The sequence below is a fragment of the Momordica charantia genome, assembly GCF_013281855.1.
Source record: "Momordica charantia cultivar OHB3-1 chromosome 10 unlocalized genomic scaffold, Mcharantia_2.0 BLBB01000010.1, whole genome shotgun sequence".
Taxonomy (NCBI): domain Eukaryota; kingdom Viridiplantae; phylum Streptophyta; class Magnoliopsida; order Cucurbitales; family Cucurbitaceae; genus Momordica; species Momordica charantia.
This window is the reverse complement of record NW_028275158.1, coordinates 5175223-5196147: the sequence shown is the minus strand read 5'-3', so window position 1 is coordinate 5196147 and position 20925 is coordinate 5175223. Positions and strand designations below refer to the sequence as shown.

Below are 20925 nucleotides of genomic sequence, written 5' to 3'. Positions count from 1 at the left end.
GATGCAAGAAATTGACGTGAGTAATGTTAGAGCCTTTCATTTTCAAAGTTTTTTCTTTTAACCAAAAAAAGCTTATGATACAAAATGACCAACCCACCCTCCTGACACGTAACCAAAGACCACACCCACTTTTTGTTTTAGAAATTCACTCCCCTTTTGCAAAATAAAAATCTCACATACATGGCACAACCGTAATATCCCACAAATCCCCAGTGGCATTTCGATAAATTGAGGCCATGGATTAGAAAAAGGGTGGAGAAAGAAGAGGTATCACTTTCCTTTATAAATAAGGCACCCTGTGCTGTATCTTTCCCAATCCAATTTCCCCAACACTTTTGATTACCCATTTTCACCCCCAAGAAACCCTCACATCTAGAGAGAGAAAGAGAAAAAAAAAAAAACCACCATGAACCACCAAATTACTGAAGAGCATCAAGCAGTACAAATCTCTCAGTTGTACACTGGATTGTACATCCAAATGGCACCCCAACAAGGTAATTTTTTATTTCTACCCACCAAAAAACCAAAGGTGAAAAATCGATGCCTCTTTTTATTGCATTATTCGTAAAGGGTCGTGGTCAATTTTGAATTTTGACCAGTCCATTATGTTTTCCACGAAATTTGGCAAAATCTGATCAAGTAATTAATTACGGACGCAGGTAATTCGGGTGAGTCGAAGCCGAGACGACGTCGTAAGAAGAACAGAGGGTCGTCGGAATCAGAGGCGGCGGCGGCGGCGGCGAAGAAGAGGAAGCTGACGGCCCAGCAAGTTCATCTTTTGGAGACGAATTTCGGGAGCGAACACAAATTGGAGTCGGAAAGAAAGGACCGTTTGGCGTCGGAGCTGGGGCTGGATCCCCGGCAGGTCGCCGTCTGGTTTCAGAACCGCCGCGCACGGTGGAAGAACAAGAAGCTCGAGGAGGAATACTCTCACTTGAAAAAGCTTCACGAATCCGTCGTCGTCGAAAAATGCCGCCTCGAAACTGAGGTCATTTTCCTCTCCATTTCTCTCTTCTCAACACATCATCCAAATAATCTAAAACATACCCATATTTAAAACTTAACTAGGTCACATAAGCTTTGTAAATATTCACGAGGTTTCATCTCAAAATCTATTGACGGAGGAACGTCTATTGTTAGATCTCTTTTGGGTTCACCAATCTTGGATCAAATTCTATTTTTGGATCGAATAGCTTTTGAATTCTGATACCATATCAATACTCATGAACAGACCATATCTATTATAAATTATTGTTAGATCCTAGGATCTTTAACCGGCTTATCTCAATGGTAATTAACATTTGTTTCTAACTAGAAAGATTTATACTAAAAATTAACTAATATACCTTTCAAATTACAGTTTTTAAATTCTGTTTAGTTAAATCGGAACATTCAATTTATTAAAATATATATTTTATTAATATAGCTTTAAAGAAAAAAAATCTCAGTTTTTGTGAGGAGGAGAAATGGAGGATGAGGTGAGGGTTTGAAGAAAAGGTTAATAACTTTGAAGAGAGAGAGAGAGGGAGTGGGCCCCTATTTATGAACGTGCATGGGCTCTGGGCTCGAAGAAACCCACGCCACCTCCTTCACTTTCGAGTGCTAAATATTATATTTTTCTTATTTTTTTATTATGAAAAATATAAAAGATAATAATAATAATAAAGTACGACGGAGCTTTTGATAAGCCAATTGCCTTACTGCCACCTATTAGACAAGAAAACAGAAAAAAGAAAAAAAAAGTAATTAAAAAGTGTTTCGTACAACGTTGTCTTGTGTTTTTTCATGGGCCTGGCCCATTATCCCACTTCGGTGGGCCACACTTCTACATTGCTCTGCAGCTGCACCCATCGCAGGAAACAAAACAAACAACCCACGGCTTTTTTTCTTCCTTTTTTTAAATAAAATCTCAAATAAAGACTCAGGTTTAATTTAAAAAATATTATTTTTGGTGCAGATACTGAATTTGAAGGAACAACTTTCAGAAGCGGAGAAGGAGAAGGAGAGGCTGATGCGGGCCGATGGGCCTTTGAGCAGCAGCCCAAGCCCATCAATGTCAATGGAAGCCGTGGACCCCACGTCATACTCATGCCTTGGGGAATTTGGATCATATGAACTTGAAGATGTGTTTTATTACATGCCTGAGGCTGAAAGTGACAACACTTGCATTTATGGCATGGAAATGGAATGGCCTAATCCCTACATCTAATCCTTGCTAATAGTTTTTTCTTAGTTTCTGAACATATTATCAAATGTATTATTAGTGTCCCTTTCCTTTTTTGTAGAAATTTTATCACCGCTCCATGTAAATCATAATCTTTCTCTATTCGCTTCTTCTCTCTCTTGCTATTTGATTTGACTATTGATAAGCTTACGTAAATGTCGTTTATTATATGAAATGAAATAAATGAGTTGCACAAGAAAAATAAATAAATAATTATGGAAAATGTGATGGAGGGCATCGAGTTTGGAAAAAAGAGGGACAAGCAAAAACAGAGACATTTTCTGAGTAAGATGACGTGAATAAAAAATAGTACGTGACTCTGTTGTGGTAAAGGAATGCTCTTCCAATTGATATTTACGCCCTAGTACATTTATGTCACCTATGTTGTTTCCCTACTGATAGGTGATCAACGAAAGACTAGTACTTTTGTCTGCTAAAAACAATTCTACAACTTTTAGTGTCATATTTTCTAGAATCGAGTTGTGTACTATATCTGTTTGACATGTTGCTAGTTTCAACTCGGTGGAATAAGAATCGTTGATTCCCTCTATTTTTAATCTTCCAATTAAACCTTATAAGTTTTTCTATCTAATAAGCTCTTCTCCCTCTAATAATAAGGTAAGACAATGAAACTCTTTCTTCAACTATTTTTGACGTGTCCTTTGAACAAGTTGGAGCTATGAAACCAACCTTATTATTATTCAAAGGGTAATAAATTTTTTCAACCTGCTTATTGTTTTTGTTCTCGTTTCAAAGAAATCAAGGAGTTGGATTTCATCTATGATCCTATCAATTGGACAACATAGTTATCTTTTTTCATGATATTGTTGAAAGCAAATTTAGAAGTAGGCCTTACTTTCTAAAGCAGACTCCTAGCTTGCACTATGGTAGAGGAACTGTTGTGAAAATCTATTAACATGAGCAAATACAATCTAAAAGGCTATCGTATTGTTTAGAGGACAATGAGCATAAATGCTTAAACAAACTTTACCCTAAATGGGGTCTCTCTCAATAAATATCAGAGTTATAGATTTAGAGGAGCTCGCGACTTTCGAAACTATATATTAATAAAATGCTAAAGTGGCTTGTCGTCTTTCTAAAACAACAAGCGAGAAAGTTGTCCATTTCTTAATAACAAAAATGGAAAGAGCCACCTATAAAAACATTAGAAAAGACACCTTAGCTAGCCTATCTTTCAAATATATAGGAAGGGACATTTTCTTTCTTGTTAGCGCCGCATGTATACATCAAGATATTTTTCTACATTCTTAGGTTATATATTTTTATTTTAAACTCAAGATCTAATCAACGTGTAGGAGAAACATGAATGACACTATATTAGTCTATACATATGTTTCGAAAGTTCCAAAAGTTTGAGGTTTTGATTTCTCTTCTCCTCCCCCATCAAGTTTAATTTTGTTGAAGTTCAATCTATCCCTTGTTTGGCTCTTTCTCGTACAAATGGGGTCTTGTGGAACAAAGTTTTACACATCCATAAGAAGATAATACTCATTAAACTCAAACACTAGCAGTAGTAAAATTTTTCTTAAGAAAGACGATGTGAATTTATTGGGTTTATTTATTATTTTAACACTTCATAGCTGCAATACTACTTATAATTCTCTACTCAAATGACATCCCCTTTGCGACCCAAAAAGAACAAAAACAAAATCCATGAATAATCTAGAAAATATGAACATAAAAGAAGCTGATAAAATAGTGGAAAATTCTACAACTAACATTGCATACGAAAAATATTGAAAAGTAATACCTTTGAAGAACATTCGCCGATGTGACCACTCCCTCCTCATGACTTCCTTGCTTTAAGAAGTAATACCTTATAAATGGATGATGGGCTTGAAAAGAAGCCACAGCCCACAGGGAATTTAATTTTGGGCCTGCAGCTAGCCCAATTAGGACCGAACCCGAAACCATAGTAAGTCAAAACAGTGTGCATTGGGCAAATTATTCAATATGACTAGAACAATACAACCACCATATCTGCATGAGATAAATTATATTAAAAAAAAAAACATATTTTAAACATACATACATCGAACAATTATGAAATATTTATGTTGTGGTGACAACATTTAATAATGTTTTTAGAACAAAACCGAGTTATATATTAATTTCATTACGGGATACATACGATTTATGTACGTCCCTATATCCAAACGTGCTATAAGTAAACCCAACCCCTAATCCCCTAATACCAATTATCGTAATTAATTATAATTTATAATCAAATTTCCATGGGCTTAATCTTAACACCTCCATGCCGACGTGGCAACCAGTGGCCTATCGTGCCAGCACAGCACCAGCTCAGCATGCCGTTTGCCTACTTGGAACCCTCGAACCTGCACTTTGCCAAGTAGACACTCCGCCTGAAAATCCGCAAACTGACTCAGCGCCACCGGCCTCATCCCGGCGCCGTGGAACACCTCCCTCCACGGCGGCGCCGCCATTCTTCCCGCCCCTTCCACCGCCGCCAGAATCTTCGGCCGGAGTACAAACGTCTCGATCCTCCGCACCCAATCGCCACCCGCCGCCGCAGCGTCCAGCGACTCCAGCATCATGGCGTAAAACTCGAGGCTATCCACCAAATTCCTCTTGAACGATGCCGCTCCGGAGTCCGACCAGCCTTCGCCGTCAACGAACACGACGACGCAGGGCGAAAGCCGCCGGACGTCGCCGAGGAAAGAGCCTATGCTGTTTATACTCCCCAGGCGGCGGAAGATCGCCGGAGTCAACAGAATCGCCGCCTTCTCACCTTCCATGAACTTCACCGATTTAAACGACATGGTCTCGAAAGTTCGAAGCGGCACCAGATCTATATGGAACCTGATTTTGAGATCCTGAGCGAACTGGCAGAGATTCTCCCTAATCAACCTGCTCTCAATCACGAATTCCTCCGGCACGATGGCCGTAATCCGAAGCACCGGCGGAGCAACCTTCCGAGACTCTGCTTTCTCGGAGATCTCCTTCATGAAAGAGGCGTACTGACCTCCAAATCCGATATCAAAATCAATTACATGGATGAAAGAAGAGGCGTTGAGAGCTTCGAGAAGCGCCTGATTGGTGGTGAAGTGAGAGAACATCGGAATCGGAGAAATCGCAGAGAAGGCCTTGTAAGCCCTAATGGTGTGGACGATTTCGGGCCAGGAGGAGAGGCGATTGGGCCGATTGGAACCGGAACCGGAACCGGAGAGGAGAGACTGGAGAGCCTCCTTGAAGAAGAAAGCGGCTCGCTGGAGCGGCTTTCCGGTGGAGGATTGAAGACGTTGATTGAGCCGCTCCAATATCACGTGAGCGAGTTGCAATTCGTTGGAATCGACGCAGTCGGCAGCGCGTGCGATATCTTCGAGGAATTCGAGCCCTAGGTTGGAGTCGAAGGAATTGAAGCCCTGAACGGCCATGGTGGTGTGATTGGAATAGGGATCGGAGAGGAAGAAGTCAGGGGAGACGAGGGGAGCGTGATCGAAGGGCTGGGAGTGATGGAGGAACTCGGGGACATGATCGGGAATGGGATCCGAGGAGGAAGTGTTCTTGAGAGCAGAGTTGTTGGAGTGATCGTCGTGTAAGCCCAAATCGCCGATGATGGAGTCCCAATCGAGGTTGTGGAGAGCATTTTCGTCCCAGTCGAGAGGAGGAGCGTCGGCGGCGGGGGGCTTGTCGGGCGCCACGGGACTGGGGCTGCGCCGGAGATCGAGGACGGAGGTAGGTTCGTAGGAGAGGTTTGGAATATCGGAGGTGTGGAAGGCGATGGTTCGGGCGGCAGCGGAGGAGGTGAGTTTAGGGTTGGCGGCGACGGTTTGGTGATCGGAGACGGGAACTCTCATAGCGAAGAAGAGGAAGCAGAGTTTCTTCTTCTGCTTCTGGTTCTTCTTCTTTTTGTTGGGGATTTTATTTGCAGAAAGTTGGAAATGGGAGTGAGGGGGCGGCCCTTTTGGAGGTTATGATAGCGCCCTTTTTATCTTCGCAAAAACAACTATATGGTTAGCGTAGCGTGTTTAACGCATGCCCAAAATTTCATTTTAAATTCAAATCAAAAAATTAAATTGCCAAATCAAATAAAAGGATTCTCTTTCGAAAATGCAAATCCCCTTCTATCCCTACATGGTTCAACGTTTACCTCACCAATTGCCTCTATGTATTATATTATATTATATATATATATATATATATATAGTCTATATTGACATAAGTACTATATTGGAGTTAATAATGGCAATGTATTAGAGGTAAAATTCCAGCTCTTTAAATTATATCTATAAATATATAATCTAATAATAAAAAAAAAATTGAGTACAACAATTAAAGAACAAGGGATTCACCTATCTAATTTTAAGTTGGTGATAGAGGTCTTATCCAGTTTAACTATATTTTAATTGACAACATAAAAATTTGATGGGCTCAATATTTGTTATATATGTGTAACCATTTGACTTGTCAAACTACAAAATGTTACATGAATTAGACCAATAAATTAATAAATATATAAAGATTTTTTTTTTATAATTATAAAAGTCTAGACCAGCTTGCGATCATTATTTTAATAGTTGAGTATTAGTGGATTGCTACCTCACATTTATATTACATTGTACAAATAGAAACATAACTAAATCAAATATGTGGACGAAATTTAAGAGGTAAAATAGGATTTTAATTAGTGGAATTAGATATTCTTTGATTTGTAGGGAGATATTTTTTATTCTTTATTTTGGTTACGTGAGAGAAGGAATTCAAACCTGTTCACTAGGATACATGTCCTAACCTTCAAATTGCGACAAATTAAATAATTTTTAATTCTCACCAAAAAAAAAAAAAAAACATTTGATTGTTACTTTTGTTTTTATTTTGGCCAAACATAATAATATACTAAAAAATAATTCTTTTTAGGTTTTCAATAGAATATCGTATTGCTTTATGCTTACTATTAAATAAAGAAAGTTGATATTTTCTAACATGAACTTAGCTTAGCGGTAATTTGCATATCAAAAAATCACGAGTTCAAATTCTTCACTCCTACTTGTTCTACTAAAACAAAAAACAAACAAAAAACTACCATAAATTGCTTTCAAACTTTCAACTTAATAATTACACCCCTTTAAACTTACAAAATTGTCACAATTAAATCCTAGTTAGCATTATATATATCATAATAACTAGTAAGTTTGAGCGTGAGTAATATATATATATATATATATAGATATACTTTTTTTTTTTCCATTGTAAAGAAGAAGAGAGTACACAAAGGATGAAAGTAATCAATGAAGGGATTAAAAAGGAATCCAAAATGGGATGACATAACATGAGGATGAGGGACAAGTAATATGGGGAAAGATGGGATTGGGGGCATGATCGACACTACACAAACACCTGCCCTCTCTCTCGCTTTTCATCGCCAACAAGCTTCTCTCTCAAGCCATATCTACCATTGTCTACTTTCTACTTCTGTTTTTGCTTTTCTTTGATTCTCGGCTCAATCGTTCGGCTTCCACCTCGGCCTCGGCTCTGGCTCAGCAATCCTCGAATTCAAGTGCATATATATGAAAGGAAGCTGAGAGCCGTGAGCTGCAAGCCGTAGAAAGCAAGACAGGTCAGATGGAAACTTTATTACCCCACTAGGGGAGGTTGAAAAAAAAGAGGTTTAAGCTTGTGGTTAATTGTATAGTATAATACTTTTTATGGGGTTTGAAATTTTTGGTAGTTTATGTTCGTTGCATTCTACTTTTTTGGCTTAAGCCATTATCTCTTTTGTTCACAAAATTGCTCTTTGCCCCTTTTAATTAAATTCAATTTTCAATACTTTTCCTATCAGTGAGAAATACAGTGCACCCGAGCTTTCTCTTGGGTGTAGGGCAACGACTCGAACTGTAAAGTGGGAGAGATCACACCCCTAGAACTTCCTGATTACTAGAATTTCAATTTTAATACTAATTCAAATTTAGTTTCAATTTAGTCTTTATCGTTTTAAAAAGTTTAATAGTTTGGTCAAACTTTACAAAATTATCTATGTTGTTGTCATATTGAATATGTTGACATGTATTCTTTTATTGGCAACCAAGCTTGTGTTTCTTTTTTACTGGCTGGGTTAGCTAACAATATTAGGGTTTAAATCTTAATTGAAAAAATCAGGAAAAATAATGAATTGAACTTTTGAGTCGGTAAAAAGTAGTTTATGGGCGATTCGTGAGATTTTCCAAACTATATAGATAAATTTTAAACTTTAAAAGTATAGGGACTAAATTAAAAGTATGCCCAAGAATTATGGACCAAATTAAAACTCTGCTCAAAATTTTTTATCATTTATCCTTTTATCTATTAAAAATAAAACATCATGGAGATTCCCCAGTAGGTATAGACATAATTGTTCTATGATATTATGTCTAGCTATATATTTTTCCATTTCTAAATTTACACCAACAAAATATTTAAGCTAAATTATATCCTTACCCATATTTTTATTGAAAAAGGAAGGGAGATATTAGCTCTTAATAAGAGATAATGATCATAAAGCTATAATTCTTTTTTTATGGGGATGGGAGATCCAATCTTCGTCGTTGAAGGAAGAAGTACATACTAATTATAATTTAACTTAATATATATATATATATAAAAGAAGGTCAGGATATAAAATCTAACTCTACCAAATACTTAAATAGACATTTTAGCATATTATCTCTCTTATTGTCTCTTTTATATTAGTATTTTTTCATCCACTCTTAGCTAGAGTGTGGAAATAAAGGATTTGTAACCCCTTAAACTCCTCGTAACTAGTATTAGAGCTTTGACATTGAAGAAGGATAGGGTCAAAGAGGGGTCAACACTACAAGAAAGTAGGTTTTCAGCGATGGATTTACAGCGACGGGTAAATAAAAATGTCGCTAAATATATATTCAGTGACATGTATTAACGGCGTGTTGCTAAAACTTATTTTCAGCAACGCCACGTGTTAACGGTGTAGCTAAAACTTATTTTCAGCGACGTCACGTGTTAACGACGTCGCTAAAAACTGTTTGAACGATAATAGTCAACGACCTATCAAATTAATTTCTTGGAATTTGAAGTATTTAACATTGATAGTATAGACTTCTACAGGGTTATGTTTTTAGGATTTTTTTTCCTTTTTTCTTATATGAAAGAAATTGAGTTGGGTTAGTTCGACCTATCAAATTAATTTCTTAATTGTTAAAATTTAACGAAAGGTCGATCTCTTAAAGCAGATGATTTAGAATGGCCTTTTATAGAACAAATACAATAGGAGACCGTCCTCTTGTTCCCTCCTCAATTGCTAATCCAAAATATTCAAAGCGAAATCTTTTTCAAAGTTATGACAATTTGAGAGGGAGACACCATCATATAATTTGCTTTCATGGACTACTCAGCTTTGGATTTGTTTGATTGACATTTCCTAGCCTTGTTTTAGTCTTTTGCCTTTTGTTTTATTGCTTGACTCGCATGTCAATGTTTGTCTAAGCTCGGTTTTCGAAATATTTATAAAATTAACTAAATATAAAGGTAGGAATAATCCTCCAAATGTCAATTTTTTTAAAGTTTAACATTACAAATATAAGGTGAAGATTCAAACCGTCAACTTATAGAGAAGTTATAAATGTCTTCACCTATTAAGTTATTGCTCAAGTTTATGTATAACTTGTGAAAATACATCACCTCTTTTATATCAAACTAAAAAATTTTAAAAATCATAACTAAATCATCAAATGAAACAAAAAAAAGGCATTCAAATTAAAAGCTCCCTCCCTCTCCCATTATGACCACAAAGTAACAAAAGATAAAGGGGGAAGAAATAGGTCCAAAAAAGAAAAATCACCATAATTATTATCATCCCATGCACACAAAGAGAGAGAGAGAGAGAGGAAAATAAAAAATATATTGAAGAGAGAGCTTGTTGTTTTGTTGCAACTATCACAAACTAAAAAGAAAGTAGTAAAGATGACAAAGGTGAGAGCATTAAAGTTGGTAAAGTTAGATGAGAGCAAAAAACTTGACCCTACAAAACCCCACTACAAGTTATAACACAACACCATTCCTTTACTTATCTCTCCAAAAAAGCATACCAAAAGAACCCATCATTGCCAACTTTAAGAGTTGGGGATACTTGTTGCTATGTGTGAATTTAATCATCCAAAAAAAAATAATAAAAGGAAAAAAAGAAAGAAAAGAGAGAGAGAGATAAAGAGATTCCCCTTGTCTTCACTCCACATATTTTCACTTTTATTCCATTTACCAATCCAATAATATAAGTGTCTTCAAATGTTGTTGGGAGCTCTCTTCTCTAAAATTTCCTTTCTATATTACATTTTTAAAAAATTCAACCCTCCTGCGTCTCGCATATATATTTTTTCTTAATACAACAAGTGGGGTTGGAGATTCGAACTCATGACCTTTTTAGTCAAAGATAGGTGCAAATTATTATTGTTGAGCTGAGCTCATGTTGGCTACACTTTCTATATGTTTCTTCTCATATTTGTTCATGTAGACATCTATTGATCACGATTAGCTTCTTGTTTCATGTTTTCTACTTTTTTGAAACATAAGCGTTTGATAACTGTTTTTATTTATGTTTTACAATTTTAAGAAACGTTTTCAAAACTGTGTAGAAATTTTGGAGATAACACAGTCAAGTTTTTTGTTTATTGTTCCTATTTTTTTGAAAACATAAATAAAAACATCATTTTATCATTATTGACTTATAAAATATATAATAAATATTTCAAAAATAAATAAAATGTCAATTTTTTTAATAATTAATTTTAAAATTGTTTTTCATATCAAACTTTTCTTTTTTATTTTAAATTAAAAATTGCAAAGAAAATAGTGAACAGAAAGTGTTACTAAACATGTTTATGTTCATGTTTTATAAAAAGGAATTAAAAAAAAAGGAACAACTTCCAAACATAATATTACTTTTCTTTATTAAAAAATCAAAAACATAAAATGAGGAACAAGAAAGAGAAAGATTACCAAATGAATCATATATCAATTGTTAAATGGTTTGTAGGAAAAACAAACAAACCCTACTTGTGTAGGGTAGTTGGAGGTTAGTTTGTTTCAGCATTTTTCTATTTTATTTTATTATTATTATTATTATTAAGTACAACTTGGAAAGAATTATACTATAATCGAAGTTTTATAATTGTTTCTTAACTATTGAGGTAGAGTCATGGTTTTAAATATACGTTGGCATTACTATCGACTTATTCATATTTTTATAAATTGACATTTCCATCATAGTACAAGAAAATTGACAAAGTACGAAAAATATCAACAAAATGTAACTAATATATACATAATATTAAGATTAATTCTTTTTAACTAATTTAGAGATAGTAAAATGTTTATTTGTCTATTTAAATATTTTTTGTAATTTTTCTAATTTTTATAGAAATATCCATCGATATTTCTATGAAATTTAGACCTCGACATTTAAAACTTTGGGTAGAGTAGTAAATTGAGTTTCATATTTGGTTTATTTTTTATGCTTTTTGGTCTTTTAAATATATTTTTCTGCTCCGGATTTTCTTCTAATATATATCATCCACTCTCAAAACTAATTAAAAATATTGTTTAATTAGCTTTTTATTATTTAACTAACTAAGAGTATGGACACAAAGATGAAAAATATATAAGTTTCTAAAATGTGATAAAAATAAAGTAAAAAACTAATAAAGTTAAGAGCCCAAAAGTAGCTCCAAAATCGTCCAAAAAAAAAACAACAAAACAAAACTTTCATAGAAAATAGTTAAATTACAACAAAATTTACTCAAACAATTAATATAAGTTTTAAAAAAAATTGTTTTTGAGACATTCATATAGCATAACTAATCAATCGTAGTGTTAATTAAATTGAAATGGGTCCAAAATAGCTTATGTAATTTCCAAAAAAGATTGAACTTGACTAAATAATTTCTCTGTGCCCTTGACCAAATACTTTTCACAACATAAAGACTTAATTCAAGCTGACAATATTCCAAAAATAAAAAATAAAAAATGTTCAGTCAATAATCTACAACACTTATAGGGAACCACTTTTGAAGCTTTGGATTGAAACCATACCTACCCTATGTGTACTCATAAAAGCTTTCTTCATAAATCACAACTCCCCTGTTTGGTCATTCTAATTTTCAATTTCCCCTCCAAACCAAAAACGAAGGCTAATTTTTCTAAAAGAAAAAAAAAACTAAATCTAAAATAATTCATGTCATCAGATTGAAAATAGGTGACAAGGCGTCTAGTCAGTCGATTTGACTACCTACAGATAGAAACTAGTATTAGCATGCCACGTTCACTTTAAAGTTTAATTAAGTTAGAACTTACTCTCAATTGGTGTCGAGATGGACTTAGTTAGATTGTATAAAAAGTTATGTACATTGATGAGAAACGAACTCTATCTTTTATAGGAGAGTCTTGAGAAACGTATGTGTCCTGCTATTTAGGTGCCCTATACATGACAGTTAGCTAATAATTTCTAGTTGGTGATTAGCGGATCTTCCGCCAACAACATTTGCATCCTAGGTCGATTACTCAATTTGCGTTGTCCCAGGTTGAGCTCATGTCTTGTATGTTATCAAGTGGTTTTTCTAGCTCCTTAGTCTCGATGTGTCTAAGCTGAGACTTAGACACGTGTCTCTAGGTAAGTGGGTTGTATGACATGCTCTAATCTCACTCCCAAACGTCATCATTGAAATATGTGTTTGATGGTTACCTGGGTTTATACCCTAACTATCCTGAAGATTGAAATTTGATAATTATCTTAATTTAGTCTCTCAAGTTTTAAATATTTTGTTTTCAATTTTAAATTTTTAATAAAAAAGTTATTTTAATCTCATTACCTTTTTAACAAGAAGCTAGTTAATTTGTTTGAAAATGTAATACCTAACCTACTATATATATATTTTTTCAAATACTTGTTGTGTAAGCATTTATTGGTAAGTTAAATGAAAAAAAAATGAAAGGACAGAGATAAATTATAAAAGAGTTTGGGACCAAATTTATTTCTGTGAAATTAATTCCAGAAGGGAAGAAAGAAAAGAACAATGACACTGAAATATGCACGTCTTAAAGGGAGAGAATTGAAGTGGCTGGATGGCCACGTAATCCCAAGGTGGAAGTGGATCCCACAAATGGACGAGGACTTTGTCGTGAGTCGGCCACAGGTTGACCACGTAGGTCCCACAGGGGCGGCATTTTGTCGGACGTGGATAGAAGACCCTACAGTACAGCACACGCAATCCCACAGCGCGTAAACTCCACGCCACGTAAGCTTCTTTTTTTTTTTTGCCCTTTTCTTATTTAATATTACATCACAAATAGAATAAGACAAATTCGGAGATGCTTGACATAAAAACTTCATTTTATCTCTTATAAAAAAAACATGATTTAGTAACAAATTTTAATCATAAATTTTAATGAAATTACAAAGACCAAATTAAAATTTCTAGAATCATAGTGATTTTCTACTCTACTTTCGTTGAACTAAAAAATATAATAAAAGATCGAACCTTCAACTTTCGAAAAGACAATAAATATCTTATCTAGTATTAGATATCCGATATAAATGACTAAATTTATTCTAATCCACTAGCTTACATTTTTTTATTTATGGATAGTTTAATCATGTTTAAAATGGTATCCGACTAAGAAAGTTTATATTCAAACTCTTGCATTATGTGTCGGCCTCTCCATTCATTATTGATTTTTACTTGTCAATTTTTATGTAATTTTTTCAAGCTTAAGGGAATGGTTAGATATCCAAAATAAATTATTAAATTTTCTCAACTTATTAACTTAAGCTTTTGGATCTATTGGTAGTCTAACCAAACGAAAAATATCAAAAAAAAAATGTAAATTTAAAAAAGGTGAGGGAAGGGGAATATGTTCGAATTGGGTGAGTGATTGCCAAATTGATCTGTTTTCCAAATTTACGTACTCAAACTGAAACCCACCATATATTCAACTTTCACCTTTCTTTTCTTTTTTCTATTTTTCTCTTCTCCTCTTTTTTGTGCCATTATTGGGACCTTAATAGAAAGTTAACCCACCTCTTTGAAAAGATGTTTTTGGGTACTTTTTCTACAAATTGTTTATTATTTGGGAAGAAATCTTTTCTTCAAAAGAAAATTTGATTGTATTGTATATTAGGGGATGAAATTTGGTTGGGTCACATGAAATCATTTTTTAATATCGTGTTATATGAACAGAGATCTCTTTCTTATGGGGAAGTGTGAACAATTGAAGGGATCCAACGCAGCCAAATATGGAAAAGGAAAATTAACTTTTTGGGTACATGGAATTGTGTGAATAATTTCAGTTATATATTATTTTTATACATGTATTTTTTAAACTTTTCTCTATTTTAGTTTTTCATTTTTAAAATATTTATTTTTATTCTTGTAGTTTAAAAGGATGGATGTTTTGGTCTTTTCCATTATTTTCTTCATCGCCAATTTCAACATGACAATGCATTCGGTATATTTCTTGAAATATAGTCATCAATTTATATTAAAGAATTTTTGTTGAATATAGAATTTGTGTTAAAATCTTTCACAAAATGATCGTTTTTTAAAAGTATAGAGACCAAAACGAACGTTTCTTAAAGCACGGGATTAAGATGAATTAAAATTGAAAGTATATAAGTAAAAATGTACACTTTACAAGTAGAGAACTAAAATGAATCAAAATTGTAAGGTTAAATTGTAAAAATCTCAGTCACTAAGTGCAAAATTCTTTCCATCTAAATTCGCCTCTCATAGTACTTAATAACATACACCGATTACGTTTGGTTAAAACATACAGTTGAAAGTTTAAATCTTCATCTCATAACATTAAAATATAAAAAAAAAAATTTACCCTTGATTTTCCATTTTTTTAGTCTATTTTGCTTCTCTTATAATTTTTCTAGCATCAACTTGAGAAGATTAATTCTAAAATTAGAAAAAAAAAAACAAAATTACTTGAGAGTATTGATTGAACTATAAATTCAACATATTCTAATATATACCAAAAATCTCTATGATATAGTATTTGACATTATTAATAATCAATATAATTAATTTTCATACAAACTCAATCATTTTAAACAAAATTTTTTAAAAGAAAAAATACAATAAAAAACGTAAATACATATGTACATTAGTTACAATTAGTATTTATAAAGTTACTTTATAATTTTTTTCTTAATACACTAATTAATTAATTAATTATATAAAATTATTGTCTAATTTTTAGGTTTAAATACATATTTGACTTTGGTTCATTTTAGTCTCTGGCTTTCTAAATCTTTATTTTTGTACCTATACTTTCAGCTTTTGTTTGTTTTAATATTGTACTTTCAAAGCATTGGTTTTTACCCGTGTATTTTTAAAAAGTAACTAATTTGATCCCTATTGGTAAAATTTTAATACAAATTTTTTGATACGCAATGTAAATACTTTAATACAAATTAATGCCTACGTTTCAAAAAAAGACAGTGAATGAAGTGTCATCTAAATTTATGATTGAAAGAAATGAGATTAAAATGCTAATGAAGACTTTTTAAAAATTCTAGAATATAATGCATGAGACGTTTCGAAAGTAATGAACTAAAATAAATGAAAGTTGAAAATACGGAGACAACAATAGAGATTTTAAATCGACCCTAATAAACCAAAATAAAAAATATATTGACCAAAATAGTATTTAAACCTCATTTCGATCGTATAAATTTGTCATTTAACTCAAAAATTTTGTATTGATCGGTCATTTTCAACATTCAACTTTCACCATAGCAAATGGTTAATTAGATAATTGAACACTAGAATATAATTAAGCATCCAAATCCACGTTATACAGAACATTACATAATCTAACGTTATAAAACAAAAGGATAAAGAACATTTAACCATCAATCCTCTAAAGTACTCAAAAAAAATAAAACATCAATCTTTTAAAATAAATAAATCAAAATCAGAAAATTAAATCAAAATTGATGTCATACATATTACGTATAGCATGTGTGGATTATTCCAAAACCTAATATAAAACTAGTATCACAACTTTATTGATTTAGAATAATATGCAATCATAACAAACCCTTAATTAATGATTCAAGAAAATGAATCATTAAACATTCAACATGAAAAATTCTTTAAAAAGAAAAGAAAAAGTCTGAAAATTTGTACATTTCTATGCTATATTTTAGTTAATAATTATAGGCAAAATATTTAGGGTTTTGTAATTTCTTTGGAACATTTTTATGTATTTAAGTTTTTTTTTTTTTAATACAACAAATTGGAGTACGAGGATTCAAATCTCCGACCTCAAGAAAATGGGTAAATCATAATTACCGTTGAACTACTGTAAATCTATTTGTTGGGTGTGTATATACATTTTAGGTTGAACAAGTTAAGTCTTTAAAGTGGGTAGATTTTTAATTTTTTAGTATGTGTATCTATATAATTAGATTAAAGCATAATATATTTCCAACCTAGTTAATGAAATGTAGGTATTTTTACGTAGATTTTAATCTTTAATTATTAAAAATATTAGCGATAAAACTGAAAAATTACTCAAATTTTAATCTTTAATATTTTAATTTGTTTGTTTTGAATAGTCTCTTAAATTAGTTTCTCACCTATAATATGTAAAGTCTTATAACAATATAGCAAGTTAGACGAGATGTAATGGGAGTTATATGTGAGCTGATTTTTTCTTTTTTTTTTTTCGACGGAGATTTTTCAAATACTTAAAAGAGTCAAATTCGTGTATATTGAACCGAGCTTATTGGATAAGATTTTAATTACCTTCTCTCAAATCGAAGGTCCAATTCTTCACTCGACTATTTTAATCTATGTGACTTGTGTTGGTTTCATTTCATCCCTATAAATAAAACTGTTACCATATAGTAACAATAAAGACCATTTGAAAATTTTAACCAATCTATAAATAGCACGGTGTAACTTTCAAAATTATAAAAACTAAATTGAAACTAAACACATATTCTAACGTTTCAAAAATCTAAAATATCATTTCTAACCCACCATCGCTTTAGAAAAATACAAGTTTAAATATTATTTTGGTTCAAATACTTTCAGTTTTAGTTCATTTTGGTCCATGTACTTTCAAAATCTCTATTTTATTCTCTATACTTTCAACTTTCGAAATGTTCATTTCAGTCCCTATACTTTTAAAAAGTAACCACTTTGGTGTTGGAGTTGCAAGGAGAGCCACAAAGTCCCACATTAGTTAGGAAATATAATGATCTCTGGTATATAAACAAGGATAATTATCTCTATTGATACATGTCGGAGGTTATGCCCAAAGCAAACAATATCATACTAAAGTGCAACTCCAAAACAGACGTTTTAAAAGATAGACGGTGCCAAAATGGACTAATATTTTTGTGGTTAAAATAAGTGCACGTTTTGGTTTTGCACTCTATGGAACAAAAACTATTTAAGTATTGAAAAGAAAGGAAAAAGAAAGTTGTGAAGAAGAATATATAAAAATTATATATGAATTTGAAGTCCATGTCCTTAAGGGCTAAGGTTGTAATCTAAGGACACGGGAGACACGCGGTGGAAGATAGAAGCTTCAACCATACAAAAGAAAAAGAAAAAAAAAAAAAACAGAAAAAGTTTTGAGATTCGAAATTTGTATAATTGATCAAAGACAATGACTTTATGAGGTGATTTTTTATTTTTGGATTTTGGAGGGCATGAATATGATCGTGGGTATCTTCTATCTCCTATGCCCCTACAAAAATATCATATCCCACCCCCCTTCTTTCCTTTTTTTTTTTTTAATACAAAACCGACCCGCTAGATCAAATAAGAGTGAGTAAACAAATCGGTTTACACGATATTATATTCGACTTGCCTTGTCGAATTTTTTATCCCTACGCCCACCTATATTTTATCCCAATTGATCTACTCTCTTGTGTTTTAATTTCATGAATAAATAGGTACGCTTATCAAAGTTTTTGCATTGGCCTCCTGTTTTTTAAATTAAAAAAATTTAGAGGGGATGAGTTCCAACTCACGAAGGTCACCTACTTAGAAATTAATTTCCTATGTGTTTCTTTGACAACCATAATAGAATCAGGTGGTGGTGTGCACACAAGCTGACACAGACACTCACAAAAAAGATAATAAATTCAGAAAATAGTTATGTTGGGTCAAAAAGAATTAACAAAGTATAAAAGTAAATACATGAAACAACATAATGTTGTTTTTGTTCTCTTTTTTTTTTTTTTAAAAAGTTCCTTTTTGTCAAACAAATTTTCCACACTAAAAAAAAATAGTTCTAATTTTTAGAAACATAAAGTCATTTCTAAATAAATCTTCGGTGGATAGAAAAAAAATATATTATTCGTTATAGCTGCAATTTTCATTATGTTTAGATGTATGGTTAATTAATTAGTTTTTGTTTTTATTTAATTTGCTAATTTTATTATTTAATTCCATAAAATTTTGAGAAGAAAATAAATAGTTAAGTTGGATTTTTTGATGCAAAAGTGTTGGATATGCATCTATCTTTTATGGTGAACCATGTGAAAGTTGAGCTCTTTGAGACTTTGGTGCAAAGATAAGAAAATTCATTGCATCCTTATAATCAATAATGTAAGGAATATTGATAATATACATTAGTTGCCTAAAGTGGAAAAAGATGGTCCTTTAGATTATTTAGGTATTTTCATATTCCAAATTGGAATATTATTTTATTATCATGTATATGTTCATTGCTTTTTCTATATGTGATAACATTTGACTTTCATAATTGTTAAATCTAAATAATTACAATTACATTCATCGTATTAGATTTTCTCTTTATTTACTGGCAGTAAAAAATCGAATTTCGAGAGAATGTGACAAACACCGGTCGAGAAGATTAAAAAAGTATGAGAAAAGTACAACGCAGACTAATTCGCTATTGAGCATACCTAGGACCATTTCAATCAAATGGGTGAGTTTGGTAATTAAAAGCATTTGTTGAGAAGCTTTTCGTGATATTTACGATTACAAAATTGAAAAAAGATTTTGAAATTTCTAAGATACTTTAATTGCTTTTAGAGAAAATTACATTTAATTAGTACGAGCGTCTCAAAAATCATCTCAAACTCACTTTAAAAGTCAATCGTTAATTATGTAAATCAAGTCTATTGGTATCGATCCGAGTATAGCTCTATAGCTAAGGCATACCAATTACCTTTCTTGACGTGGAAGTTTGAATTCCTCTATTATTTGTATTAAAAAAAATCTAAGTCTATGGGTGATTTAATGAATCATTTTAATTGCTTTTTTTTAGATACTTTTTCTTGCCTGTATGTAATTACTTTTAAAAAAATGGTCATCTTTGTAATTACCTTTATACAAATACATATTTGCAAATACTATCTTCCTTTATAATTCCTATATTTCTAAGAATTATGTACTCTCTTTCCAATAGATAGGCTTAATAGGGAAAGCCAATTGAGGTTACTTTTGAAATTAAAAATATCAAAATGTTAAAATTATTCAAACCTTAGGTTAAAAATATCAAAAGTGATGAGAGAATAATTATCTACCTACCATATTTTATCTTTATAAAAGAAAATAAAAAGATAGAGTTAATGGCACTAATATGAAATTAAGATAAATAAATTACAAATTTAAGTTTTAAACTTTGATCATTATATTTACTTCCTCAATTTCAGAAAAATTTAATCACTCCCTCAATTTCAAAAAACTTTAATCATATTCTTTTTCCGTTTTTTTAAGAAACTTTAATCATAATCTTGTAGCCTTCAACATTAAAATTATATATATTGTTTAATTTGGTACCAAGGTGACAAATAAATTATAAAAATAAGGGAAAGAAAGTAAAGTGATACAACTTATAAAATTTATTTGTTAAGTTTAATTCAAAAATATTATATATTTTACTACCACTTAATTTTATTTTAATGTCTACTTTCTTCAATCCTATCAAATCAGAAAACTATTTATTTTATAATCACATATATTATGTCATTATTTAATTAATTATATTAATATTAGAGATTATATAGAACAACAGTTCAAAGTCAGTCATTGAGAATTTTTTATCTTGAGGAATTAAGTAAAACATACCATCAAAATTTAAGAATTAAGTTTTTAATTTCAACTAAAAGAAAAATACTGTGAATACCTTGAGGACAATTTTGGAAAATGGGCTTGTGAGATTTCTCTCTCTCTCTCTCTTTTTTTTTTTTTTTTACACTTGCTTAATATGACACTTGTATGCTTCAATTGTTTTTCTTTTTCTTTTACTTTTTTTCTTTATTTAATTGAAATTATTCCTTCTACATATCTACATGGTTTCTTTTTCCTCTTGACAAGTTGAAATCCGATATTAATTATGTGGTATAGAGTGGAAGTATTTGGTATTTTATTTTTCTCTCTCTGATCATTTGAGTTTTTTTTTTTTTAATTCCCACTTGAATTATTGAAAAGCCCAATTGAGACCCTCCACTTGAAAGAACAATCTCTTTCCATAAATTGTCACACTTCAAAAAAAAAAAAAAAGGTTGATTTATAATTTTATGTGACTATTTTTAAAACTTTGTTTGACTCGTGAATTCAACTTAGAACTAAGAATTTGAGTTTGTATTTGGTAAACGGATTTACTTATCTCGAGTTATAATCAGTTAATCCACCAAATATATAGACTTAGGTTGC

At 31.8% G+C, this 20925-nt stretch overlaps 2 protein-coding genes across 2 annotated transcripts; one reads left to right on the top strand and one right to left on the bottom strand.

Moving 5' to 3' along the window:
• The first annotated feature begins 239 nt into the window (after positions 1–239).
• On the top strand, positions 240–2370 carry LOC111008181 (homeobox-leucine zipper protein ATHB-40). The gene is made up of 3 exons (XM_022280785.2): positions 240–494; positions 660–988; positions 1958–2370. The coding sequence occupies exons 1-3, from the start codon at positions 407–409 to the stop codon at positions 2207–2209; spliced, it is 669 nt and encodes a 222-aa protein (XP_022136477.1). The 5' UTR covers positions 240–406; the 3' UTR covers positions 2210–2370.
• A 1904-nt stretch (positions 2371–4274) lies between these two features.
• HAM4 (GRAS family transcription factor) lies at positions 4275–6206 on the bottom strand. Its single transcript, XM_088118926.1, has one exon. The coding sequence runs from the start codon at positions 6064–6066 to the stop codon at positions 4492–4494; it is 1575 nt and encodes a 524-aa protein (XP_087975052.1). The 5' UTR covers positions 6067–6206; the 3' UTR covers positions 4275–4491.
• Between the last annotated feature and the right edge of the window lie 14719 nt (positions 6207–20925).

Bases quoted from the DNA above. Each gene is read 5' to 3' on its own strand.
- LOC111008181 (XM_022280785.2), top strand. From the start codon at position 407: ATGAACCACCAAATTACTGAAGAGCATCAAGCAGTACAAATCTCTCAG. The intron at 495-659 runs GTAATTTTTTAT...TTACGGACGCAG, and splicing joins CCAAATGGCACCCCAACAAG to GTAATTCGGGTGAGTCGAAG. The intron at 989-1,957 runs GTCATTTTCCTC...TTTTTGGTGCAG, and splicing joins AATGCCGCCTCGAAACTGAG to ATACTGAATTTGAAGGAACA.
- HAM4 (XM_088118926.1), bottom strand. From the start codon at position 6,066: ATGAGAGTTCCCGTCTCCGATCACCAAACCGTCGCCGCCAACCCTAAA.